We start from the raw sequence: 27461 nt of genomic DNA, 5'->3' as shown, positions 1-27461 counted from the left end.
TGCCTGCCTCCATGTAAGACGTGCCTTTGCTCGTCCTTCGCCTTCCACCATGATTGTGAGGCCTCCCCAGCCATGTGGAACTGTGGGTCCATTGAACTCCTCTTTCTTTATAAATTACCCAGTCTTGGGTATTTCTTCATAGTGAAACAGCCAAGTAGAAAGGAGTCCCAGAGAAGCTCCAACCGGCTAGGGCACTGGGAGAACAGGGTAGCGCCATGGAAGTTCGTGCCGTTTCCAGGCGGGAGGAATCTGGCCCCTCCTGTTCCTGTGTGGTAACCTGGGATTCAACCTGTGAGATGGGGGCCTGTTAACAGAAGCCCCTCTGGCTTTGCTGAGAGTCTTTTTCCTTTTCGCTCAATATATCCCATAACCCCTCACCCTTCAAAATGTCTGCATGCCAAATCTTTCCTGGTCATGTGACAAGAACCCAGTTTTTAGCTGACCTGAGGAGAAAGTCCTACAACAGTAGCAGTGTGAAAATGGTCAAATACATACCTCTTGACCCATTGGGCTTAACTAGTAAGTCTATGGTGTACCCACAGCCAAAAGTTTACCCCTTACTCTGTTTGCTCATCCCAAATTATTTCTGGCCATCGTTGCCCACCATATCTCATCAGAGGTTCTGCAACAAGGTCAAATGGTGTCTATGAGATATTCTAACAATGACAGGCCAACATAGTACATGTCCCAAACGTAAACCCTCTCCCATGAAGAATTACCTGCAGAGACAATAAAGTTCAAAATTCTCCTGGTCAGCCTGGGCAACATAGGGAGACCCCGTCTCTACAAAAACAAAAATAAAAATAAATTAGCCGGTGTTGGGGTGATCGAACTCAACACCAGGTCGTGGGGGTGACGAAGTCTGGCAGAGTCAAAGGAATGAGAAAAGACAGTTTGAGAGAGAAAGTGGGTCCAGGGGGCCATCACGAGTGTATGGAGGCTGCGAAGACCCCGAGCTCTGGAAGCCCAGACAATTTATTGGTGATCAAACAAAGAAACAGGTGGTGAGAATGTGGGGTTGAAAGGGAGCGTTGCTGCATTAAGCACATGATTTACAGCTGTGATGGTTTAGCATATGCTCTGCTACTTGAGATAATGGAGAGCAGATTCTTTTAACTCAAGATACAATTGATTCTGGGAGAGCAAGGAGCAAGGAGCCAGCAAGTCTAGACACATTCCAGAGCCATGAGCCCTGGATTCTATCCAAGCCACGCCCTGGGCTTAGATTATGGTGCGTGAGGGTAGCCTTCCACTCTTTAGCACAGAGCTTGGTGTTCCAAAGGCCACAAGGGATTTTAGACCCTGGACCCCGGACATGTTCCAAGACTTTTACATTATGTCAGACATGGAAGCCCTGCCTCAGCTTCTCTCCCAACACTCAGCTTTTCTCCCAACAAGCTGGGCGTTCACCTGTAGTCCCAGCTACTTGGGAGGCTGAGGTGGGAGGATCGCTGGAGCCTGGGAGGTCGAAGCAGCAGTGAGCTGTGATCGTGCCAGTGCACTCCAGCCTGGCTGACAGAGCCAGACCCTTTCTCAAAAAAAGAAGATGAAATAAAAATTAAATCTCCCGGCAAGCTGAAGCTCAAAGGCATTAGAGAAAAGCCCTGCCCCCCACCCCAGGCCCCCGCCCCCCAAAGTCTTTTGATCTTGTGAGCTAATGTTGGAAGAAACTGAAGTCCCCAATCACTCTCTCCAACCTCCTCTCTGCTCCCACTCAGCTAGATGCTCTCGATGGCTTGTGGGCCCAGAGGTCTGCAGTCTAAACCGCCATCCACAGGAATGGGTGCTGTTTATTCAGTGCCTCGGCAGTTGGGTTATTTAAATGCCAACTCACTGTCACTTTCCCCTTTAAAGAGTTCATAGGATGCACAGGAATATCTAGCCCCAGCCTTACAGCCACCAAATGTAGAAGACAAGCCAGTGTCCCATCCCAGTAGAATTATGTTCCCAGAACTCAGTCCCACGTCGTCCCAAACCCTATCAGAATTGGTGATCTCTAACTGATATCTAAGTTGAGGGAGGTGCAGAAAGTCTGGGTAATTTTCAGAGCTGTGGTACCTGAGCTATTGTTGCTTTAGGATGTCTAGAAATTTGCAAAGGTAACAGCCACAGTTACTGAGGGGTCATTTGCAGTGCCTTTCTTTCAAAATGTTCAGTTTCTATTGGAATCTTCTTCCCTTTCCACCCCTCCCTCAGGGCCCTATGCCGAGGCAATCCTGGCCGGAAAGCTGCCTGCCGAAGGTGCCCCAAGGTCTCCCTGAGCAGGCACTCTCAGGGCGCTCCGTCATTCCCTGCCTGCCGGCCGCAGCCACTCTAGACTGCCAACCCCACGTCCACCACCACTGCCCTTTCCAGGTATACCAGTGCACAGGTCAATGCCACCTGGGCCTCTGGGCCAGCTGTCTCCCACAGTGTCCTTGGGTTTCTGCTGTTGGCCGGATCAGTTCAGGAAGTCTCGGCAACTCCGGAACAGTCCCGCATGCTTCCCACTTGCAAGGCAAGATCCCTCGTAGGGCACCTCCCAAAGCCTGTTCCCTGGGTGCTGAGAACAATAGGGTTTCCATGGCCTGAGCCTCCATTATAAGCAGAAGAGCTCTGTTTCAGCAACTGTGGCTGAGATGAGACGGATGCCCGAGAGGAGGAAGGGGGAAGAGCAAGGTGGAGGGGCTGGAAACGTGCCACCGTGCGATATTGGGAGCCCCTTTGGGGGTGGAGGCAGAGGCAGAAGCTACTGGAGTGGTTCGAGGGGGAGAGTGTGTGATTCTAAGCTCAGACAGGGCTGTTTGGGGGTCCTGTTTCCTGTTTTGTCGTTTCCAGTAAGAAGCCGAGCTGGCCCTCCAAGGACTGGAAGCTTCCGAGGCGTGGCAGTGGCAGTGGCAGTGGCCTGTGCACTGGTATACCTGGAAAGGGCAGTGGTGGCAGACGCGGGGTTGGCAGCCTAGAGTGGCTGTGGCTGGCAGGCAGGGGAAAATGGAGCACCCTGACTGGGCTGGGCAGCGGTGACCTCGGTCCTGCTCTACTGAGAGGGTGACCGTGGTGCGGGCTGGACGTTGGGCTGCACCCCAGTTAGGAGTCATTGGGATGTGGCTACACTCACCTGGGGTGATGATGGGGTTAGGTGGAAGGTTAGGTCAGCTGAGTGGTAGCATTCTCGGGTTCTCTGACTCTGATTCCCCACCTCACTCCATGAAGATGACTCACTCACTTTGATGACTGTGGTTTTGCAGATTAAATGTGGAGGCCTTGAGAGCCCGAAGAATGTCCCCTCCGAGTTATTACAGAGAAGCACAGAATCCCAGTGCAGTTTGTGTGTGTGCGTGTGTATGGGGGGGAGCGGGGGAGCGGTGTCTCAAAGGCCACCAATCTCAAGCCCCGTTGCCCACTTTATGCGTCTCTCTAGCAACGCGTGGGCACGGGATTCCACCCAAGCCAACCCTCTGCATTTCTGGCCTCTGGAGTCAGCCTGAGGTCCATTCACACGCTGGTAATTGCACAGCGGGGGCTGCCTTTTCAGCAGATCTGACTGAAGCAACATTGCCCAGACCTATGCCATCTCTAGGGTTGGCACATAAGACACAAGTGGTCGGGATTTGGGTTCCACTGGGAACCTGAGGAACTGAGTGACCTGGGGAAGTCACTCCCCTCAGTGGGTGAGTCCCAGTACGGTGGCTGGCCAGCGCCTTCCTGGCCTCTCCTGGGACTTCCCGAGTCCCGCCTTCGCCGCTATTTAAGGCAAGTTGCAGACCTTGGCGACTCCTCGAAGGACACTCCCTTTCTAAGAGCTGCCAGCAAATCCTTCTGAAGGCTGCTCCCCGTGGTCCAGACAGGCTGGAAAGCCACCGTCTGAGCTCCAGGAAGCCACTGGGCCCCGCCACTGTTCACCCGAGGATGGACTATTCTCACTGATAGCAGACGGTTCTCAACGGAAGAGTCTCCCAGACAGGGCTGCTCTCCGGATTTCTGCCCCTCCCAGGTCACCCCAGGCCTCCTCTCCAGGAGTGCTCAGGGGAGTGAGAAAAGCCAGGTATGCCATGCTCTATGCCAGGATGCGCTTGGTGCCATGGGCTGTGGTAAAAAATAAACGCCAGAAGCCACTTCAACAGCAAGGTACTCAAAGTCTGATGAAATTATGATTTATTTTAGTTAGATTTTGTTTTTGCTTATGTGTGTTATTACTTTCTGTTATTAATATTAGTCTACAATTAGTTAAATTAGAGCGCATTCATACTGTGGAATGCAGCAGCTACAAAGAATGAAGTAAGCCAGTAAGTGCTGACTGAAAACCGCTCCCAGACATTTCGTTAAGTGACAAATTAAATCACTACAATAAGGGTGGGAAGTTTGTAGACTATGATCCCATTGAATGTTTGCAGTGGGTGAGTGGGGTGTTTGTGCGCATGCACATGTGTGTATGTGTGTGTGCGTGCATGTGTGGGAACCCGTGTGTGCGTGTGTGTGCGAGTGTGTGAGTGCGTGTTTGCGTGCATGGCACCAAGCACGGAAGAAAATGTCCCTGGCAGCTAAGAATGGTTCTCTCTGGAGAGTGGGGAAAGACGGAAGAAGCAGGAACCTTCACTCTGACTTTCACGTCTTACTTTTCAAGTGTTTGCACGACGTGTGACTTTTACCTTCCTTTTTGTGTCTTTCAGTGTTTTCAAGGTTAAGGGCCCAAAGGAAACAAAGCACGCCCCACGTCTCTGCAGCGCTGTCATGGGAGAAAAGAGTGGACATGATTTGATGTGGCAAAGCTACAGGCAAGGGCACGAGTCCAAGGAAGACAGACATGAACCCAGAAAGCAGGTTCTCGCCTACCCGCAGGGAGGGCCGGCCAGGGACCATGGAGGGACTGCGGGAGGCTGGGCTGGGTCGCAGGAGGGGGCTGGGCCCTCTCTGGAGGGAACCCCTGTCTGGAGGGAGGCCGGTCACCCTGCCTTCTGCCCGTCCTTCCAGGCTGGGCTCCTGTGACCATAGCGAGAGGAGATGCCAGAGGGGAAGCCCGAGCTGGGCTGGGCTCCGTCCGGACAGGGGACCTGGGGCAGAAGCCAGGGGCGGGGGCAGGAGCAGGAGGTGGGTCATCCAGGGAAGAAGGTTTCCTGACCCTGTGCTCTAAGGCGAGGAGTGGGCACGTGGCCCTCTGGGGACCTGTCCGGCTCAAAGACTCCAGGTGCCCTTCAGGTGAGTGAAACAACCGAGTAATCCTCAGTGCAATGTGAAAGCGGCTGGAAAGCTGGAATCACAGTCACCACCTATGCTGAGCAAAACCACGATTAAAATGGGTTTTCGGCTTTTGCTGAACCCACTTTGCGCCTCAGTGGTCCCAGTAGAAATGGCTCCTGTAGTTGACAGCTCCACTGGCACTGGACTCTCCTTGATTCTTACTTTGCTGAATCTCGAGAATCTTTTAAGATTGCTGGGATGGAGGGACGCACGGGGAGAAATGGCAGGCGAAACGCCAGGTCCTGCCAAGGGAAGGAGGAAACAAACGCCTCCCCGATAGACTCCAGGGAAACAGACCAGCCAAGGGTGTGGTCCCACACCGGGTGCTTGAGCCCCTGTTGTCCTGAGACCATTCCCTCCCTGACTCTCTCCTAACTCTGTCCCCGTTGCTCCCACTCGGTGACCTGGCTCGCCCTTTGCCCTCTGCTCTTCTCACTCTATGCCTGACCCCACACTAACTGTAGAAAATGCAGAAATGAGAAACAGACATTCATTCAACAAACACTTATTCTTTTATATTATTTATTTATTTATTTATTGAGAGATGGGGTCTGGCTCTGTCACCCAGGCTGTAGTACAGTGGTACGACCATAGCTCACTGCAGCCTCCACCTCCTGGGCTCAAATGATCCTCCTGCCTCAGCCTCCTCAGTAGCTGGGACCACAGGCGCATGCCACCATGCCCGGCTAACTTAAAACAATTTTTTTTTGGTAGAGATGGGGTCTCACTCTGTTGTGCAGGCTGCTCTCGAACTCATGGCCTCAAACAATCCTTCTGCCTCAGCCTCCCAAAGTGCTGGGATTACAACCATCAGCCACCTTCAGGCCAGCCAACAAACATTTATTGACACTCCTAATCTGTGCCAGCCGTGGTTTGAGAGGCCGCATTAACACACTGTGCCTGCCGTCATGGAGCTCATAGGCTGTTGCAGTAGACAGAGAAGTAAACAAAGAATTACAGGGCTCAGAGATAAATCACCCAATCGACTGGGGATGCCAGAGAGGCAGCAGATCCGAGGTGGGTTGGGCCCCTTCCGCTCTAGTGTCCTGCGCTCTAGCGTCCTGTGCTCTAGCGTCCTGCTCACAGTCGGCTGCTGGAACCCTGGGAGTTTGGAGGTGGTAGTCAGGGAAGGACAAAGTGGCTGACGCACAAAGCCAGGAGTGTCCACACCCTACAGCAATTCCCTACAGCCTGGTGACTGTGTCTAAACCTATTTAGTACCTCGAGCTCAGCCCCCTGCCCCCGCCCCAGAAAAGTCTTGAAACCATAGAACAGCGCTGACAGAAAGATTGTCTTTAGCATCTGGGAAAAACAACTTCGTGTTTAGAATTTGCTCATCTGGGTTCATTTTGATAATAATTCAACAGGTGAACTGATGTGGCATCCCATAAGCAGTTCTTCATTTTCAGCGAACAGAGGGCAGAATTCGAAAAGCTGGTGGAGTGAAACCCAGGGCTAAGCCTGGAAAAGAGGGTTGGAGGGCTGCGAGAGCTGGCTGCACTCCCATTCCTGGAAAGGGCTTCAGGGTTTCTCATGACTTGGAGAATTGCTGGAAAAACAAAACAAAAACAAAACCTAAACTCTGTAACCCAGTTCTACAAGGCAGCCTGTAGGATGAACCATTGCAGGAAAACCACACCTTAAGCTCTGAGTTTGTTATCTTGGGCTTCGGGGACCTGGCGGAACTGCAAATCTTCTTTTTTGGACTGTTTCTAATCATGCATCTTGTCACCCTGGCGGGGCACACAACTATTGTGCTCCTCACCCTCATTGACTCCTGCCTGCAGACCCCCATGTATTTCTTCCTCCGAAACCTGTCCACCGTTGAGATTTGCTATACATTGGTTATTGTCCCCAACATGCTGGCCAATTTCCTGTCCAGGAACCAGCGGATGCCCTTTCTGGGCTGTGCCCTGCAAATGCACTTCTTCGTTGCCCTGGGCGGGGCAGAGTGCTTCCTCCTGGCCGTGATGGCCTACGACCGCTTTGTGGCCATCTGCAAGCCCCTTCACTACACACTCCTCATCACCAGGACCCTCTGCCTGCAGATGCTGGCTCTGGCGTGCATTGGCAGCTTTGCGCTCTCCCTCACATTGACCACGCTGATATTCCTCCTGCCCTTTCGTCAGTCCCACGAGATCAATCATTTCTTCTGTGACATCCCCGCCGTGCTCTTCCTGGCCTGCTCGGACACTCGAGCCAATGAGATTGCTGTCTTCCTCGTCTGCACGCTCATCCTCTTGATCCCCTTCCTGCTGATCCTGCTCTCCTACGGATTCATTATCACGGCCGTCCTCAGAATCCGCTCGGCCGCGGGCAGGAGCAAGGCCTTCTCCACCTGCGCTGGGCACCTGTTGGTCTCGCTTCCTCACTATGGCTGTGCAGTCTTCATCTACATTTGCCCCAAGTCCTGCTACGCCCCCGACCAGGACAAAATTGTGTCCTTAATCTACACCAATGTCACCCCCATGCTCTATCCTATGATCTACAGTCTGAGGAACAAGGAAGTCAAGGGTGCCCTTGGGAGACTTCTGCACAGTCACAGTCCATGAAGCAGCAGCCCCATGCGAGTTGAAGGGGAAGGCAGAGCCCTCTGAGAACGGCCTGGCTCCCTTTCCAGAACCCAGCCGTCTCCCGATGCGCCTGGCGGCCCCACCCCTCCCTTTGAGGGCTTCTCCGTGGTTCTGAGTGCACCTGGGACTCACTGCCCCCTTTGCTGTGGCCAGACAGACGGAAGGGATGCGAAGGTTTGCTGAGACGCAGCAAGTCTGGGGTGGACAGTTCCATCCAGCACCCACAGCAATGGCAGAGACGTGGACACTGACAGGCAGAAGGGCCTCAGATGGCCCAAATGAAACATTAAGCCAGCTGCTTCTGTGACCAAACAACCAGCAGGGCTAGAAACACAAGGAGTTCCCAGATCCAAACTAGGGAAGGCTTGGATGGAAAGGCAGAGCCAGCCTGGAAACAGAATCCCTGCGTCACCAGAAAACGACATCATGATCGCTTGAGACACGAGAGTGTAATCCGAGGCAGCAGCTCCAAGGGCGTGTCAGGCTCGGCCCCACTTCTGCTCCCAGTGCAGCTGACCCCTCCTCATCCTACCAATGTCGGTGAAAGGGCCACTTGTTCCCAGAAGCCCCATGGGTGGTCTGTCTCCCCAGCTGAGCTGGAGACTCCTCGAAGGGGAGAACCAGTTTCGAGGTCTCTGCCACCCCAGCCCCTGGCACATAACAGATGCGCCGTAAGCGGTAACGGAACTCAACGGTGAGCCCCCCAAGTTTTGGCACAGGAATGGCTTCAGATCCCAGTTGCTAATGAAACAGAAACTTTTCATATCCTGCCGGGCTGAGGCCTCTGTGACTCGGGGACAAAGGTCAGGTGTAATGATCTCAAGAATGTGTTTGCTGGCCCCACTCTCACTCCACAGGCTGGCCAAGTGGTTGGATCTCTGAGTTTCCCTCGACCATAACACTTAGCAGGGAAGACACACTTCTTTGTTTCTTTTAGAGACAGGATCTCACTCTGTAGCCCAGGCTGGGGGGCAGTGATGTGATCACAGCTCACTGCAGCCTCAACCTCCCAGGCTCAAATGATCCTACCACCTCAGCCTCCAGAGCAGCTGGTACTACAGGTGTGTGCAACTGCTCCTGGATAATATTAATATTAATCTTTTGTTTTTTTTTTTTTTTTTTTGAGGAGACGGGGGGAATCTCACTATGTTGCCCAGGCTTGTGTCCAATTCCTGGACTCAAGTGATCCTCCCACTTTGACCTCCCAAAGTGCTGGGATAACGGGTGTGAGCCACCACACCCGGCCAGGAAATATTTCTTGAAAGAAAGAATGAGAGAGTACCTCCTGTCTCCCCAGTACAGGGTTTGGCACTGGGGATACAGAAAAGCTCCAGACAAGCTTCCTGCCTTTATGGAGCTCACAAAGTAGCCTGGGCTATTAGGCACTAAGACAAATCACTGTCATACAATGGGTACTCGCCATTCCTGCACAGGAAAGGGTCACTCACCCCTACCACCAAACCTAGGAACGGCCACATGCTGCTCAAAGGGTCAACACAGCTGCCTTTCACTGTCCTCAAGTGATGGCGGGTGGGCGCTCAGAGAAGACCAAAGGCTCAAGGCCAGGGGACTAGGCCAGCCGGGGCTTCCCAACAGACCCCCATCCTGAGTCCGACACAAGAGCCCGCAATGACCCCCACAGGGTGAAACAAGCCGCTCTCACCAGCCCTGGTAGGTATGGCTGGGCCCTCCCCCTGGTCCACATGAGGCCAGCCTACACCATCCCCACTTAGACCGCCCCACTCAGGCCAAATTCCTGGGAAAGGGGCTGGGAATCTGTGTAGAGCGGGGGAGATTGTTCTCATCATATAGGTGAGAGATGATGCCGACCTGGCCTGGGGAGGGTGGAGACGACACATTGAAGGAAACTGATTAGACGGAAGGTGAGATGACAGAGTGCGGGGCCATGGAAACACGTGTCGCCAAGACAGAGAACGAAGCAGAAGGAAGCCATTCCGGGAGTTGGGGGACAGGCAGTGAGGTCGGCTGGGGTCAGGTTGGGTTGGAAGTACCTACAGGCCATCCAAGCTCACATGACTGTACTGGTTTGAAACTCCGGAATTCAAGCAAAGAGACCCCTGCTTAACTTTAATTCGATGGCCCTCTCTGAATATAGACATCCTGGCCCTGTCACCTCTGAAGCTTCGCCATTCCAGATGATGCCAAATGTGATTTCAAATACATTTCATCCATTCCGAGCAAGTCTTCTCTGATTCGGAAACACAAAGGCTATCACTGCCAGCGTGTGTGGACCAGGACCAGCCCTCTGGAGAGGAGGGGCTCTTATGGGCCCTGGTACGTTTTGTGTTTAAGCACACATGTGTTCTTCATGAGTGCCCCCAAGGTGTGGAAGAAAAAGAAAATCTCATTGTGTGGTAGTGACAAAATGCTGATGAAGCAAACTATCAACAGCCCTCTGGAGGAATAACTTTCAAGGTAGGATGAACTGCGTGTATGGAATTTGGAAACAATGGTTTTTTGGAAGTGGCTGAAAGCCACAGAGACAACCGGGAGAGCCAGGCGACATCGGCCCCGTGGTGTCTAGCGTGGGCCCCAAGGCTTGGTGACTTCAGGGACTTCATCACGGCACCGTCCGCCTCATTGCGTCAAGAAAAGGTGCCAATTAGAACAAGTTTCAGAGGAAAAATACGGCCTCCAGTGAATTGAACAGGCTAATTTAAACTTTGGCAAACTGGCTCACTCCGGAGCTCATTAGAAATTTTCCTCAACAGCAAGTAATGAATAACTTTCTTAATCACTTTCTGCTTATAAATGTAATACATGTTCACTGTAAAAGAAGAGGAAATGTGGGCAAGTTTGGAAGAGAAAATAAAAAACCAACCATTATCTCGCCGCCAAGGATAACGACAATGAAAATGTGGTGTATTTCTGGATAAATGAGCTGATTCTTGTCTAGTGCCTACGACAGTGGTTTGGGACGTGGTAACCACCCAACAAATGTTACTGGTTATCATTATTCTCATTGCTAGTAGGCTTAGAACAGTCTTTTCCGATGCTATCCCTCCCCCAGCCCCCCACCCCCGACAGACCCCGGTGTGTGATGTTCCCCTCCCTGTGTCCGTGTGTTCTCATTGTTCAACTCCCACTTATGAGTGAGAACACGCAGTGTTTGGTTTTCTGTTCCTGTGTTAGTTTGCCGAGAATGATGGTTTCCAGCTTCATCCACGTCTCTGCAAACGACACGAACTCATTCTTTTTCATGGCTGCATATGTGCCGCATTTTAAAAATCCGGTCTAACATTGATGGGCATTTGGGTTGGTTCCAAGTCTTTGCTATTGTGAACAGTACTGCAATAAAACATACGTGTGCATGTGTTTTTATAGTAGAGTGATTCATAATCCTTTGGGTATATACCCAGTAATGGAATTGCTGGGTCAACGAGTTGATGGGTGCAGCAAACCAGCATGGCACATGTATACCTATGTAACAAACCTGCACATCGCACACAGGTACCCCAGAACTTAAGGTATAATAATGGAAAAACGAAAGAAAGAAAGAAAGAAAGAGAGAAAGAGAGAGAAAGAAAGAAAGAAAGAAAGAAAGAAAGAAAGAAAGAAAAGAAGGAAGAAAGAAAGTCTTTTCCATTCCAACAATCAAATAAAGTTCATCTAAATTTTCTTCCAATGTTTTCACTTTTATTGTGTCTATATTAGGTCAATACATTCTAAACTCTTCAGACACTATAGCAATATTTCTCTATATAGCATTCCCCCTCCCCCGTGCTTCTACTGAGATACGTATCGGCAGCCTGAGAAGTCGGTGTTCCTTTGTCCACACTCATCGCTGTGCATCCGTTCCATTTCATTCGCTCCACAGTCAGCCGCACCTCAGAGTTGTCCTTCAAAGGGTGAGAGACTAAGACAGTTATCCAGTGACTCTTGGCCGCATCAGTGGGGGGCTGTGTCCAAGGGTACAAATTCCCCCGAGCTTCCAGGCCCACCCTGTGCAGGGCACAGGAAAAAAAGGAGATGTGTCGGGAGCTGCAGGAGGGGCGCTGGCACAGGGCACAGAGGTGCCCATCCCAGCAGCTGAGAGTCAGAAGGCACGTGCAGGGGGCCCAGAGGCTCAGCAGGATCTGAAATGTGAGAAGATGTCTACAAACACAGAGGTGCAGGAGGACGCCGGAGATGACAGTCACTGGAGGGGCTCTGAGACGTGCATAGAAAACAGGACAGAGCTTGGCAGCAGCACTCATTTGTCGCCCTGCCACACACAGCCTGTGTTTTCTCCTTGACGGCCCCATCTCAGTAGGACCCAATAATGCCAACGCCTGGAGATCCCCCTGGACAATGGTCTTTGTCCTCCACATCTGGTCCTCCCCTACACCTGGCGCTTGGACCTGCTAAGGAGCTCTTTCCAGCTTTCTAGACACCTGTGGAATCCCTTCACCCATCCTTCCCCGCCAGTGTGGCTGCTCTCCAGCCCACTCTCATCCTGCTCTCCCGCCAAGTGCCTCGGCTCCAGGGGGACGAGGCTTTCCCTGGGCTGCTGCCTTCCCTGCTCCCTTCCCAGTCCCCAGAAGGGTGCCGGCTGCAGAGGCCTCCAGAGCAGAGCCTTGCTCACCGCATCAGCTCCAGCTGGAGGAGGTTCCCCCTACCTCCTGTACCCCAACCCCTTCTTAAAGCAGCAGAGGCGGAAGCCGGAGCCTGCTTTGGAAAATGGCATGCTTTTATTGCTGCGTCTGCATTGACTTTTTAGCGCTCTAAGAATGTCCCCGCAGTCCTGCCGCCCTCTGCCAGCCCCAGCCCTCCAGCCTCTGTTCCCGTGTTGGGGAAGCCTTTCTCAGGGTCACTCAGCTGTCTCAGGACTGGATGTGGCACAGACATACGTAGGTAAAAGCTGCTACACGGAAGACTGGAGGTGCGGGAAGTGCATTCGCTTTAAGCCTAGAGGTGGGAGCCGTGTCCGGGGTCCTTTCCTGGGGGTGTGCATGTTACCAAAATACCAAGGGTTTGGTCTAGGTCCTGCTGCTGGCCGCACAGAAAGCCAAAGACTGAGACGAAGACAATTACCAGGGAAGACAGCTTTAATTGGGTGCTGCAGCCGGGGGATGGGAGTTAAGTCTCAAATCCATCTCCCTGACTAAAACTAAGGGTTTATATAGCAGGGAAGAAAGGCACCAATGTGTAGGAAAACAGGAACTCGGGAGGGCCCAGAAAGCAATCCTGATGAATGAGGGGGTCCAGCATCTCATTGCCTGGATGCGATCTGGTGAGTTTCGGTTCCTTGACACTTTGAGAGGCCCCAAGGTCATTTCCTGAGGAAGGAATTCAGATAAAACAACTGTAAGGTTCAAGCTTGAAGACCAGAAGGGTCAGTTTCTATGTTTATCAAAAAGAACAGCCTACGGGACGATTGGATCGGTTTCATGCCCAGCCCAGGGTGCAGGATGTGGGAGGCCTGAGTTGGCCTGGTGAGCAGCCCAGACACCCGGGATGGAGGAGTGCAGCCTCTCCTCCCACAGACTTGTGAACAGGGTGTGGAGACAGACACCCAGCTCCTAGGACCATGCCACCCCCACCCCTGCCTACCTCTCGCAGCACCTTTCCTGTGGATCTGACGCCCTTCCAGACACAGAAGTAGGCCAGCACCCGGCAGGCCAGCAGACCACAGGGTCACCTCCCAGCTGAGGGCCCTCCGCACCTCCGACGCCGCCAGGGGAGCAAGGGAAGGAGGGAGAGAGGGAGATCCCATGAGGTCTGTGCTGGGAGACAAGGGAACTATGGGGTCCCCTCAAGGAGTCCTGGCTCCCTTCCCTCCCCCAGCTCTGGTCCCGCTGGTGCCTCCCATCCACGTGGGCTGGACCTGGGGCCAGGGAGCCCCTGGGTGATTGGGGGCCCGACCTGGGGCCAGGGAGCCCCTGGGTGACGGGAGGCCACCCCCGAACCACCCGACCTGCAGCTCCAGCTCCCCCACCTGGCTGGGCGACCAGGACAGGGACCGAAGCTGCTGAACCCAGTTAGAGGCCTGGCCCCGGGGTCTGTCCTGGGCACTCCCCCAAGGACAGGCAGGGCAGGCAGAGTCTGGGACGATGGCCGCACAGCCCTGGCCCCATGTTCCCAGGCCCGCCTTGCTCCTCGGTGTGAGGGAGACCAGGGGGACGGGACAGGCTGGGCCCCGCCGTGCCTGACTCCCTGCAGGGCTCCCGGGACAAGGGCCCGGCGGACAGCCGGCTGCTCAGGGGTGAGGGGTCCAGGCTGGCATCGTGGCCACCTTCCGGCCCGGGCTCTCTTGGGGTGGGGTGGGCGGGGAGAACCAGTCACGTGCTCCAGGGCTCGCCCAGGGTCTCTCAGGGCCGGAAGTAGGACCCCTGTGCGCAGGCGCCCTGAGGATCCCAGGCTGCCAGTCGCACGCACGCCAGGGGGCGGAACTTCCTGCAGCCTCACTGCCTCCGCGTCCTCGTGGGCCCTGACTTTGTCTCTGAGCACACCACAGAGGCCCAGGAGCCATGCGGGCCGCAGGCCAGGGCACAGGGGGTGCGGCGGGCGATGCTGATGGCCCAGGAGGCCCTGGCGTTCCTGGCGGCCCAGGAGAGGCGGGTGCTGCGGGCGACGGAGGTCCCCAGGGTGCAGGGGCAGCAAGGGCCTCGGGGCCGGGAGGAGGCGCCCCACGGGTGCCGCGTGGCAGTGCTGCTTCTGCACAGAATGGAAGCTGCCAGTGCGGGGCCAGGGGGGCGGAAAGACGCCTGGTTCAGTTGTATCCTGTTGGGGGCAACAGGGTCAAGAGGTGGGGGGCAGGGCCAGGAGGTGGGGGAGGGCAGGGCCAGGTGCAGGAGGTAGGGTTTGGGAGATGGGGGTAAGGGGCCGGGTGGGGGGGGAGTGGGGGCTGGGAGTGGGAGGTGGGGGGGTGTGGCTCGGAGGAAGGGAGCAGGTGGGGGATGGGAGGTGGAGCGTGTGCACGGTGGGTGCTGGGCGATGGGGTGACGGGCAAAGCGCCAGGAGGTAGGGGGTCTTGGGTATGAGAAAGGATCAGGAGTTGGGGGGAAGCGTGCAAGGTGGGAGCCGGTGGCTGGGGTGTGGGCTGGATGGGGCTGGGGGGGGTTCAAGTGATGGGGGGACGGCTGATGCGGCAGGGGTCATGGTGGGGAGGGCCTTGGAAGGGCACACAGGAGTCAGCTTGGGGTACAACAGAGGAAAGTGGGGAATCAAGACAGCTGGGTGGGGTTGCTTCAGGACCTGGGCCAGTGCGTGGGAAGACAGCCTGTGGGGATGAGATGGGCACCGGCCAAGTCCTAGGCATAGTCCAAGCTCCTTAACCGGGTCCCCACCGGGAACATCACGATGCCTTTCTCATCGCCCATGGAAGCGGAGCTGGTCCGCAGGGTCCTGTCCCCGGATGCCACACCGCTCCCCCGACCAGGGGCGGTTCTGAAGGACTTCACCGTGTCCGGCAACCTACTGTTTATGTCGGTTCGGGACCAGGACAGGGAAGGGACTGGGCGGACGATGGTGGTGGGTTGGGGGCTGGGATCCGCCTCCCCGGAGGGGTAGAAAGCTAGAGACCTGGGAACACCCAAGCACAGGGTCTCAGAACAGAGACCTGGTACACCAGGTCCGCCGCCACCCGAGGGAGCCCGGGGAGATGGGTGCAGAGGTGTCGCCTTTAACCTGATGTTCTTCGCCCCTCACATTTAGCCGACTGACTGCTGCAGACCACCGCCAACTCCAGCTCTCCATCAGCTCCTGTCTCCAGCAGCTTTCCCTGTTGATGTGGATCGTGCAGTGCTTTCTGCCTATGTTTTTGGCTCTGCTTCACTCAGAACAGAGGCGCTAAGCCCAGCCTGGTGCCCCTTCCTAGGTCGTGCCTTCTCCCCTAGGGGATGGTCCTTGCACGAGCGGCCACTTCATTGTGGGGGCCTGATTGTTTGTCGCTGGAGGAGGCCGGCTTACATGTTTGTTTCTGTAGGAAATAAAACTGAGCTACAATTCCGTGTCTGAGTCTCTTCTCGGCGAGCGAAGGCACCTTCAGACTTGCGTGCCCTTGTCCTCGGGTTGCAGGGGAGGCTCTGGGATTCAGAGATTGAAGTAGCACAAGGTAATGGAAGACAATTTGGGAAATGGGGGAAAATGAAAAGCCACTGGGTCCCGCCGTTCAGCTTTAAGTACTGTGGACATTTTAGAATACTTTCCTCAATATGCTTGCATTTATATGTTAAATATATGACAGTAGCATGTATGATGTTTTTCCAGCTCAGCATTAAGTTTGTTCCCAAATTGTCTTCATTGAACATATATGAGCTTTTGTGCTTTCTAAAAATGCTTCAAAAACATGTGCTTGAACAGATGCATAAAACCAGCATTATCATTTCACCATTAAACATGTGATATGGGCCGGGCATGGTGGCGCGCACCTGTATTCCCAGCGTTCGGGGAGGCTCAGGTGGGAGGATGGCTTGAGACCTGCAATTGGAGGCCACTCTGGGCAATGTAGCGAGATTCTGTCTCTATGAGAATCATTTAAAAATTAGGGGTGGAGGGCGTGGTGGCAGGCACCTGTAGTCCCAGTAACTCAGGAGGCTGGCGTGGGAGGGTGGCTTGAGTCCAGGATCTCGAGGCTGCAGTGAGCTATGAATGCACCCCTGAGCTCCAGCCTTGGCGACAGAGCGAGACCCTGTCTCTAAAATAATAATAATAATAGTAATAATGTGAACAACGTAAAATGTTTGTAAACACGGAATGTTAACAAAACGCAGATTCTCTTACCGCTTGCAGAGTCCAATGAACAAGAGCGATGTCTGCTATTAAGAAACGGACTTTCTGCCATGCTTGGTTTAGGGGAAGACGTACAGGCTCCTGCCTTTAAGGGCACTGCTTCCCTTTGGGGGCAGAAAGCAGGGCCTTTTAATGGGGGACTTGGCATGAATGGCACACAGGGGAGGGAGCAGGCAGCTGCGGGGTCTCTGTGACTTGCTGAGTTGCCTTGTCTACCGGGTGGTCACGCTGGCACCATCTTGGGCAGAGCTAGTTTGGAAAGTGGCTGTTGTTTGTCAAAGCAAAAGAGACATATTCTTGAGCTGTCTTCTGGGATGCTCTTAAGTTGCTTGGAAACAAGATCCCTTTGAGTCTTGCTTTCAGGATTTATTCAGTGGGACCAGAGCATATTTTAATGTAAGATTAAAGTATTAGTTGACAATCTCCAGTGCTTGGCAAGGCTGTAGTTGGAAACGAGGACTCATACGCTGTCAGTAGCAGTGGTAGTAGCATCTATTTGGACATTTATTTGGCATTTTCTATTAAGGGAAAAATGTGCATACCCTTTCACCCACCTTGAGGAATCCATCTGAGAAACTCCTGGATAGGCAAGTGAGGTCGAATCCACCAGCATCTTAATGACACCATCACGTAAATAGTTTTTAGAATGTAAATGTTCATCAGCTGCAGAAAAATTAAATAAATCACTGCACAACTGCCCCAGGGGAAAAGTGTGAGGAAGCTAGAGAGAGAGCATGGTAGATAGTCGGGTACTAGCATAGAAAGAGGTTAAAACAAGTCACCAGATCTCTGCATATAGGCTATGGCACACTCTTGTTTTGGCAGTGTGCTCCCGCCATGTGAGCATGTAGGGATGTGCACAGTAACTCCCTGGACAGCCACCTCCACGCTCAAGAGTGCTCATCGCTGGACAATAGCGTTAGGGAAATAAAACCTTCACCTTTTAAACCTCAGACTTCCATGCTGAAATATTTTCATCAAGCATGTATTACTTTGGAAATACACGTCTTTACTTTGTAAAAGAAGAGTCTGCTCGAATAAGAAACCATCTCTCCTAGTCCTGTTCTTTCAAAACATTGGAAGTGGATTTTGAGTGTGTTGACATGTCTGTGCCACAGCAGAGGGCATCTTTTGGTTTTGTCAGCCAACCTCTGTTCCCCTGTACCAGTGTCCATATTTCCCCTAGAACCACTCCCTCCCTTTCCCTTCAGCAGTTTTGATTCTGCTGGAGTTGACTTCACCCCAGATTCCAGGTGGAATGGCTCATCCTTCCTCTCTCACCATGCGATGCCAGCTTTCCGCCACCTCCCGCCAGGAGTAGATGCGGTCTGAGGCCCTCACCAGAAGCAGATGCTGGCACCACCCGTCCTATAGCTGCAGAACCATGAGCCAAATAAAACTCTTTATGAATTTCTCAGCATCAGGTACCCCTCTATAGCAACACAAATAGACTAAGACAGGGATTGAGTCCTTGCTGATAAGCCCTCAAAAGCTGTGATGGTAGAAAAAGCAGTGAAGGAGTCTTCTGTGGATACGAATCCAAATAGGGAGGGGTGAGCCTGCAAGGGAGTCCCAGGAGGAAAGGGAGGAGGAGAACGGGCACAGGGACCAGCTCTTTCCAGATAGGGCTCCCCAACCTGGTCCACAAGTGTGGGTTTCATTCACCCAGAGCATGAGTCTTTAGTTTCGTTGTCCCATGACCCCGTCCCGCCACCTCTGCCCAAACATGGCCCAGGTGCAGCCGGCCACCCTAATCCCACGGCCGGATGGCTGGAGCTGGTAGCTTTTAAACCCAAGTCAGGTGGCCTCAGTCCTCTGCTCTAAGCTGTCCAGTGGGCTTCCCTCACTCACAGTGAAAGCCAGAGCCCTGATGGCAGCCTGCAGACCCGACATGATCGAGCGTTTCCTCTCTGGCCTTCTCACCTCCCACACTTCCCCTTGCTCACGCTGACGCAGCCACACAGGGCCCCTGGCCCTTTCTGGAACACACCAGGCACACTCCTGCCTCACGGCCTTTGCACTAGCTTTCTCCTGTCGAGAAATCTCTTCTTCCAGCGTTGCACACAATTGTCACCCTCTCAGAGAGGCTTTTCTGGCCAGCCTCTTTAATACCGCATCCGGCCTCCCCTGCCTTCTGCCTGGTCCTGTCTGTCACTCCCTCTCCTTTCAGGGCCCAGGTGTGCCGGAGACATCCTGGCCAGGGTGACCTGCCCCGCAACACCCAATTCAGGGCTCAGCCCGGGGACCCAGGCTTGAGCCAGCCGCTCCCCAGGACAGGAGGACGGCTCAAGACTGAGAAGCCCCCTCCTCACCCATTCCACCACCCATAGCTTTCACTGGGCACGAGGCTGACGATCTTCCAGCTTCTGTCGCCTTGAGGCATCTCGGTCCAGAGCCGTGAGAATCTGGGGGAGAAGGGATCCCCTGGAGCTGGGCTCTGTATGGGGGAGCAGCTCCTCCCGTGCAAAGCCCCCATTTCCCAGCTGGGCTCTTCCCTCCCACACACCTCACCCCTCCGTTCTCCCCCACAGCACCTGTACAAACCCACCAGCTTCTCCTCAGCCCCAAATGCCCCTCCAACGACAGCACTTTCTCCTCCTCCTCTCCACGGCTAGGGTGCGGCCCTTCCCCACTGTGGTCTGGACTGTGGACTCGCCATGCCCCACTCTTCTTCCCCACTCCTTCCTGGCCCAATCATCTCAGCTTTTCCTCTTAAGACCCTAGAGGAAAAGAGAAAGCTAGCCCCAGACAAGCAGGAGGAGGACCTAATAAATCACAAAGCAGACATCAGTGAAACAAGTCAAAGGCTAGTAAAAAATGCTATTGGCCGGGCGTGGTGCCTCACGCCTGTAATCCCAGCACTTTGGGAGGCTGAGGCGGGCGGATCACACGGTCAGGAGATCGAGACCATCCTGGCTAACACAGTGAAACCCCGTCTCTACTAAAAATACAAAAAAAAAAAAACAAAAACAAAAAAACAAAAAAACCAGCCGGGTGTGGCGGTGGGCGCCTGCAGTCCCAGCTACTCGGGAGACTGAGGCAGGAGAATGGCGTGAACCTGGGAGGTGGAGCTTGCAGTGGGCCAAGATCGCGCCACTGCACTCCAGCCTGGGCGACACAGCGTGACTCTGTCAAAAAAAAAATAAAAATAAAAAAAACAAAAGGAATGCTATTTAACAACTCTGTGACAATAAATTCAATGACTTCGATGAAATGTATAATTTCATTGAAAGATACATATTACTAAAACTGACACAAGAAAAAAAAAAGGAGTTTTATATCAACTACCCATATCAGTTCATAATTAAAAACCTTCCCACATAGAAAACTCCAGGCTGGATGCTCTATTGGTTAATGAATCAAACATTTAAGAAAGAAACTCTGGCCCCCTGAGGTGGCTCATACCTGTAATCCCGGCATTTTGGGAGGCCAAGGTGGGAGAATTGCTTGAACCCAGAAGTTTGAGACCAGCCTGGGCAGCATGGTGATACCTCGTCTCTACTAAAACCAGAAAACATTAGCCAGGCAATGTACGCCGTGCTTGTAGTGCCAGCTGCTCGGGAGGCTGACGTGGGAAAATCACCTGAGCCTGGGGAGGTGGAGGCTGCAGTGAGCCTTGACTGTGCCACCGTACTCCAGCCTGAGCAACAGAGGAGGTGCTGTCTCAAAAATAATTTTTTTTAAATAAGGGGATGAAGATGTCCCTCTTATGGGGCAGACCATGTCTCAGGTACTACAGTCAGCCAAAGAACAGATCAAGTGGTCACTCCTTCAGTGAATAACTCACCATTTCTGGCTCCTCACCTCCTTCCAAACAATGCACGTCTGCCGTGAATTTTCATCCAGTTCCCCAGCTGATGCTCTCAGGGTCATCTCGGGAATCACAGGGATCCTTAAATCTCCATCCTGTCTGTGGTTGCCCCATCCCTCCTCGCCCCCGCTCCCAACCCTCCCTATGCCCTTCCTGTTCCTTTGCTTCTTTGGCCTCTTTTTAACTTGAATTATTAGATTTTTTTTTTCTTTCCCCCCTACAACATTGTTTGAGTTCCTTATGTATTCTGGTCATTAATCCCTTATCAGATGGGTAGTTTGCAAATATTTTGTCCCATTCTGTGGGTTGTCTCTTTACTTTGTGAATTGTTTCCTTTGCTGTGCAGAAGTTTTTTAACTTGATGTGATCTCTGGTTAAATAATTTTTGACAAGAGTGCCAATCCTGCAATCTCTTCAACAAACAGCGCTGGAACAAGTGGAATTACTCCTGCAAAAGCATGATGTTGAACCCCCATGTAACACGGTAAGTAAAAATTAATGCAAAATCGGTCAGCAACCTAAATGTAAGAGCTAAAACCATAAAACTCTTCAAAGAAACCACAGAGTGAATCTACATGACCTTGGATTTGGCAATAGATTCTCAGATATGAAACCAAAAGTACATGCAGCCAGAGAAAAGACTGTTAAACTGGACTTCATCAAAATGAAAAACTTTTGTGCATTAAAGAACATTATCAAGAAAGTTGTTTTAATTTTTTACTTATTTGTATTTATTTAGTTTTTTATTATATTTTATGTTCTAGGGTACATGTGCACAACATGCAGATTTGTTACATATGTATACATGTGCCATGTTGGTGTGCTGCACCCATTAACTCGTCATTTACATTAGGTATATCTCCTAATGCTATCCCTCTCCCCTCCGCCCTCCCCATGATAGGCCCCGGTGTGTGATGTTCCCCTTCCTGTGTCCAAGTGTTCTCATTGTTCAGTTCCCACCTATGAGTGAGAACAAGCGGTGTTTGGTTTTCTGTTCTTGCGATAGTTTGCTGAGAATGATGGTTTCCGGCTGCATCCATGCCCCTACAAAGGACATGAACTCATCCTTTTTTATGGCTGCATAGTATTCCATGGTGTGTATGTGCCACATTTTCTTAATCCAGTCTGTCATTGATGGACATTTGGGTTGGTTCCAAGTCTTCGCTATTGTGAATAGTGCCGCAAGAAACATACGTGTGCACGTGTCTTTATAGCAGCATGATTTATAATCCTCTGTGTATATACCCAGTAATGGGATGGCGGGGTCAAATGGTATTTCTAGTTCTAGATCCTTGAGGAATCGCCACACTGTCTTCCACAATGGTTGAACTAGTTTACTTTAGTTCCTTTAAAATGGAGAGTACTCCTTCAGCGATTAGAAGAGCCAGAAGACGGAAACAAAGAACTTCTGTTATTCATAGGTTTCGGTGGCTACACGGAGGTCAGTCAACATGTGCAGAGGGTGTGCCTGGACCTGGGGCACTTGCCTTTATTTGGGTCCAGGGAGGTGGTCAGAGCATCACAGTAGGGGGTGAGAAGATTGGAGCATTCGAAGCAAATGCCCAGAAAAAGGGGCCTAACCTAACTACATGGACCTAACCTAACTTTACATTTGGTCAAGCAGCTGGGTGTGTGTGTGTGTACTGGTGAGACGGCTTTTAGGGGAAGGAAAGTGGAGTCGAAAGGCAGCGGTTGGGAACTGGGCTTAGGCTATTAACCAAGGGCATCGTGTGGCATCTGGGGACTCATGTCAAGACAACAAAATGGATGCCGGGGCAGCATGGTAATATTAAGCCTCAACCCAAAAGTGAAAAGACAAGCTGAAGAAAGTGAGAAAATATTTGCCAATCATATATCTGATAAGGGTTTAGTATCTGTAATACACAACACACTCCTAAAACTCAACTCATAATATACAACAAACTCCTAAAACTCAAGCAAAGCGATAAACAATTGAGTTAAAGAATTGACAAAAAACTTAGAAATTTCTCCAAAAAACATAACAGAAATGACCAGTAAGCACATGAAATGATGCTTAACATCCTTAGTCATTAGGGAAATGCAAGTCAAAAGCACAATGAGATACCACTTCACAGTTACTGGGATGGTTACTTAAAAAATAGAAAATAGGCCGGGCGCGGTGGCTCACGCCTGTAATCCCAGCACTTTGGGAGGCCGAGGCGGGCGGATCACAAGGTCAGGAGATCGAGACCACGGTGAAACCCCGTCTCTACTAAAAATACAAAAAATTAGCCGGGCGCGGTTGTGGGCGCCTGTAGTCCCAGCTACTCGGGAGGCTGAGGCAGGAGAATGGCGTGAACCCGGGAGGCGGAGCTTGCAGCGAGCCGAGATCGCGCCACTGCACTCCAGCCTGGGCGACAAGAGCGAGACTCCGTCTCAAAAAAAAAAAAAAAAAATAGAAAATAGTAAGAGTTGACGAGGATGGGGAGAAGTTGGAACCCTCATCTATTCCCGATTGGAATGTAGTCGTGCAGGCACTATGGAAAACTGTTTGGCGGCTGCTCACAAAACACAGGTGCTCAAACAGATACTTGTGTGCCAATGTTTGTTGCATCATTATTGACAATAGCCAAAAGGTGGAAACCATCCAAGTGTCATCCATGAACGGATGAATGAACAAAATGTGGCTGTAGTGAGCTAGGATTTCACCACTGCACTCCAATGTGGGTGACAGAGAGAGACCCTGTCACATACACACACACACACACACACACACACACACACACACACACACAAAGTGATCAGGCTGACACCACCTGAACCTAAATAACATCACAATGAAGACAAACACAGATGTGGTGCACTTCCTGGTGCAATGTAATGGGAAAGCACAGTCCCACCTGGAGAGCAGTCTTGGCCGAAAAGAAAAATGTTATATGTTTCTCGAGTTCATTATATTTTCCTAGTACAATGTCCAGTTAATCATTTTTTAAATTTACTGCAATGAATTTATCTTATTGTTTTTAAAATCTCTGCTATACCTATAGCTATATATATTTTTTCCATTTCTAACATTTCTATTATGACTTTTCTTTTTCTTTTTTCTTTTTTTTTTTTTTGAGGCAAAGTCTCACTCTGTGGCCCAGGCTGGAGCGCAGTGGCGCGATCTTGGCTCACTGCAAGCTCCGCCTCCCAGGTTCATGCCATTCTCCTGCCTCAGCCTCCTGAGTAGCTGGGACTACAGGCACCCACCATCATGCCCCGCTAATTTTTTGTATTTCTGGTAGAGACAGGGTTTCACCGTGTTAGCCAGGATGGTCTCGATCTCCTGACCTCGTGACCCGCCCGCCTTGGCCTCCCAATGTGCTGAGATTACAGGCATGAGCCACCGTGCCTGGCCGCTATTATGACTTGTAACGTTTGTTTTATCCATCAATTAGGAAGGGATATCTTGCACTACTGTCCCTGCCTTTACTCGGCTCTTTTTCTAACGTATAGACTTGTAGGCTTAGGTCATTCTTTTCAGTCATTGTTTGTTTATTCTAAGCCTTCAAAACTTTAAATTTCCCTTCAAGAACCGCTCATGGCACATTCAACAAGTCTTCATAATTATTGTTGAGGACACATCTTGATAATTGCATCTTACTGTTCATTCTGCCCAGAAGGAAGGTGCTAAAAGCATAGATCTATTTGAGTCAATGGGAAGTTTATAAGAGTTTGTTCATATGGTGGTGACTTGGAAGTAACAATATTGGAAGATTGACAGCAAGGCATCTTGGAGAAGAGGCATGTGGATGGACTTCCCAGATTGGGCCTAGAATACCAGGAAATGCACATCCCTTGTGTGCGTTCCCGAGGTGCTTTCGGTACTCACATGGATGTGATGACCTGCTCTGGGGATGTGAGTTAACTTCCTTCCTCAGTTACTCCGATTCTTGCTCAGTGGGCTCATGATAAATGCGGCCATGAGGACAGAAATGGAAGTTACTCACGGGCTCAACGACATGGTCTTCACCAAGTGCCAAATCTCCCAACAGCAGAGCCTCATATATGGGCTCATCCCACAGGGGTCTGTCTTAGCCCATTCAGGCTGCCACAGCACAATACCATAGACTGGGTAGCTTATAAACAACAGAAATTTATTTCTTACCGTTTTGGAGGCTGGAAGGTTCAAGATCAAGGAGTCAGCAGATTTGGTGTTTGGTGTCAGCCCACATTCTGGTTCATAGATGGTGCCTTCTAACTGTGTTTGCACATGGAACCTCTCAGGGGTCTCTTTTATGAGGACACTAATCCCATTCTTGAGGTCTCTGCCCTCTTGATCTAATCACCATTCAAGGCTCCACTTGCAATAACATCATATCGGTGATTAGGTTTCAACATATGAAATTTGGGGTTACAGACATTCAGACCTACCTGGTGAAAAGATGATTATATCATATCAAACCCCTTCCATTCTGCAGGGGGCAGCAAGTTTTTCTCTTTGGAATAGATGCTTTTTCTGTGTATACACATGCTCTCCACTGCCGCGGTTTCGCCAACACCACCATCTACGGATGTACTACGGGCTCATTCACCATCACCATGTCCTACTCGAAAGCTGCAATGAAATGGATTAGAGACTGTAATCTGAAAATCTGGGATCCCTGTGGTACTGAGCTAACAAATGAGAGGAGGATTATTGTGTTGGCTAGGTAATGGACCCTGACTGTCAAGAAGAGATATAATTTCTGCTACATATGTGGGGTCACAGCAAAATATTTCTGAGATTCACCGAATTTTAGGGAACATTTGCTAATATTGCTATCTACAGTGGTAAAATTTGGTGGAAGGTGACAACTCCTAGACAGGCCCAAAAAGGGCTCAGACCCCTCAGGAACAGAAGCCTGTGTCACCCACCGAGTGAAAAATCATAATCAGCCAATATGTTCGCTGAGGCCAACTATGGGTATGTATGTAATTCCAAAAATGAGGATCACAGGAGGTCATGTCTACTTTACTTCGTTGTTATTTGGCACATAATTTTATTTGTATTAGTTCATTTCCCCCCTTCCCCACCTTCTCTCCGCCATTTTGTAATTTAGTCTACAGATGATAGGCTCTCAAACCAGCATCATTGTTGGCAGCAAAAGCACAATCTGTAAACTATTTCAAAGAGGTGTGTTCTGAGCCAATATGAATGATCGCAGCCTGGAGAAGACACGAACCCGAGACTTGAGCAGTGGCCCCGAGGCAGTCAGACTGCAGCTCTATTTTATACATTTCAAAGGAAGCAGAAGTTACAGGCAAAGTCATAAATCAATACATAGAGTTTAGACACTGGTTTAGCCAAAACATTGGGGTATCCTGAAGCAGGGCTTACAGGTCATAGTTGGACTCAGAGATTCTTTAATTTGTACTTGGTTAAAAGAGCAAGGCTTTGTCTAAACACTTTGTGAAACAAGTATACACATACATATACATATATCTAATACAAATATACTTATGGATGTGGAGTAACCCAAGGGAGAGCCATGGTGCATTCAGTGGCTCGGCTCCTCAGCCTTCTCATACAGCAGATGTTAAAGAAATAACAACGTCGGGCCGGGCGCGGTGCCTCAAGCCTGTAATCCCAGCACTTTGGGAGGCCGAGACGGGCGGATCATGAGGTCAGGAGATCGAGACCATGCTGGCTAACACGGTGAAACCCCGTCTCTACTAAAAAATACAAAAAACTAGCCGGGCGAGGTGGCGGGCACCTGTAGTCCCAGCTACTCGGGAGGCTGAGGCAGGAGAATGGCGTAAACCCGGGAGGTGGAGCTTGCAGTGAGCTGAGATCTGGCCACTGCACTCCAGCCTGGGCCACAGAGCGAGACTCCGTCTCAAAAAAAAAAAAAGAAAAAAAAAAAACGTCATGTCCCTGGCCCCTTTTGAAGTGGCATTCTGTGCAGCCTCACAGTATGTATGCGGTCTAGACCTGGACAATTGTTTGCACTAGCAGGTGACTTGGAGGGCAAATTGAGGTGGAATCAGCAGCCTCTGTCCTCTCTGCAGGTCACAGAGACTCCGGTTTTTGTGTCAGTGTTAGCCGAGATTCTGCGTGTGGTGCGAGGCAGGCATGCAGAGGTGTGCCGGAGCCAGCCTGTACTTGCTGGTGGTGACAGCCCAGGGGGAACATCTCTTCACAACTCCACTCCGGAGACTCCACAATCGGCCTCGGTGGGAGTACGTACACCAAGGCAGTCAGCAAATGCCACCAGTCAGGGCTCCTCCCTGCCTCTCGAGAGCCCACTGTTCAACCTGGACTGGCACACCACTGGGTCCAAGGCATCCTTTTTCATGGCCCGTTCAGACCTAGCAGCTGCAGAGTGGCTCTGGAACCTATATTAGAGAGGAAATTTCCTGATCCTTGACCCACAGCAAAGGCGCTGTGTTCCCAGGACCAAAGGTGGAGCCAGCAGCCTCCTGACTCTCTACCTTCCACGTGTGGCACAGGCACTGGCTCCTGGGCAGGTCAGTTCTGTGGTGTTCTGGGAGTCACTTCCAGAGTTGCAGCCTACATTTCATTCTGACAGGTCTTTGAACGATTTTGTAAGCAACTGGCTCTGTGTGTTAAGGTCCCGGTGCCAAACTAGCCAGAGAGGTTTTCGTTATCTGCACTCACACCCCAACTGATACACGAAGATGTGCCCGTGTAGTTCTATAATAAGATGCCTGCATCTACCTTTGGAGTGTTAGTCGGGGCACGGCAGGAACCAGGTGGCACGCTCTAACATATTTAACTGAAGAGCATTTAATAAAAGGACTGTCTAGAGAGGTGTGAGTAGGGGAGAGGTGTGAGTAGGGGAGAGGTGTGCTCTTCTCCTCGGTGGGAGTGCTGGAGCTGCCCCATATGGGCTCCTGAGAGCTGGCTGTTGCATTGTCCGAAATGTGGGAGCCAGTTGTCAACTGGTACCATTTCCAAATTGTTTGTTTGCTGCATAAACTTACAATTCAACAAATTGTGTGAATCTCTAAGGTGATATATATAACTGAAAGTGTGTAATTGCATCGTTGTAACACAAAGGATAAATGTTTGAGGGGATGGGTACCCCGTTTTCCACAATGTGATTGTTACGCATTGCATGCCTATCTCAAAACATCTCATGTGCCCCAGAAACATGTACCGCTACTAAAGTACCCACAAA

The 27461-nt window shown here is 51.4% G+C and overlaps 1 protein-coding gene and 2 long non-coding RNA genes across 4 annotated transcripts; 1 reads left to right on the top strand and 2 right to left on the bottom strand.

Moving 5' to 3' along the window:
- Positions 1 to 1909: 1909 nt before the first annotated feature.
- LOC135969336 (olfactory receptor 10Q1-like) lies at positions 1910 to 11316 on the top strand. Of its 2 annotated transcripts, XM_065538793.2 has the most exons (3): positions 1910 to 4024; positions 4650 to 4800; positions 6585 to 11316. In XM_065538793.2, the coding sequence occupies exon 3, from the start codon at positions 6936 to 6938 to the stop codon at positions 7767 to 7769; it is 834 nt and encodes a 277-aa protein (XP_065394865.1). In that variant the 5' UTR covers positions 1910 to 4024; positions 4650 to 4800; positions 6585 to 6935; the 3' UTR covers positions 7770 to 11316. The 2 variants fall into 2 exon arrangements, with proteins under 2 accessions (XP_065394865.1, XP_065394866.1); XM_065538794.2 differs by lacking the exon at positions 1910 to 4024 and having other exon boundaries at positions 4440 to 4800.
- A 1504-nt stretch (positions 11317 to 12820) lies between these two features.
- LOC141409428 (uncharacterized) lies at positions 12821 to 13480 on the bottom strand. The gene is made up of 2 exons (XR_012430115.1): positions 13344 to 13480; positions 12821 to 13069 (listed from the first exon to the last, which is right to left on the bottom strand). It is a non-coding gene; the product is annotated as an uncharacterized lncRNA (long non-coding RNA).
- A 10331-nt stretch (positions 13481 to 23811) lies between these two features.
- LOC135969340 (uncharacterized) lies at positions 23812 to 24743 on the bottom strand. Its single transcript, XR_010584523.1, has 2 exons — positions 24712 to 24743; positions 23812 to 24538 (listed from the first exon to the last, which is right to left on the bottom strand). It is a non-coding gene; the product is annotated as an uncharacterized lncRNA (long non-coding RNA).
- Between the last annotated feature and the right edge of the window lie 2718 nt (positions 24744 to 27461).

This window comes from Macaca fascicularis, chromosome X (genome assembly GCF_037993035.2).
Source record: "Macaca fascicularis isolate 582-1 chromosome X, T2T-MFA8v1.1".
In the NCBI taxonomy this organism is placed as follows: Eukaryota; Metazoa; Chordata; class Mammalia; order Primates; family Cercopithecidae; genus Macaca; species Macaca fascicularis.
Note: the sequence above shows the minus strand (reverse complement) of the source record. Positions and strands in the feature narration are given on the sequence as shown.

Excerpts from the sequence above, each read along its gene's own strand:
- LOC135969336 (XM_065538793.2), top strand. The coding sequence starts at position 6,936 with ATGCATCTTGTCACCCTGGCGGGGCACACAACTATTGTGCTCCTCACC.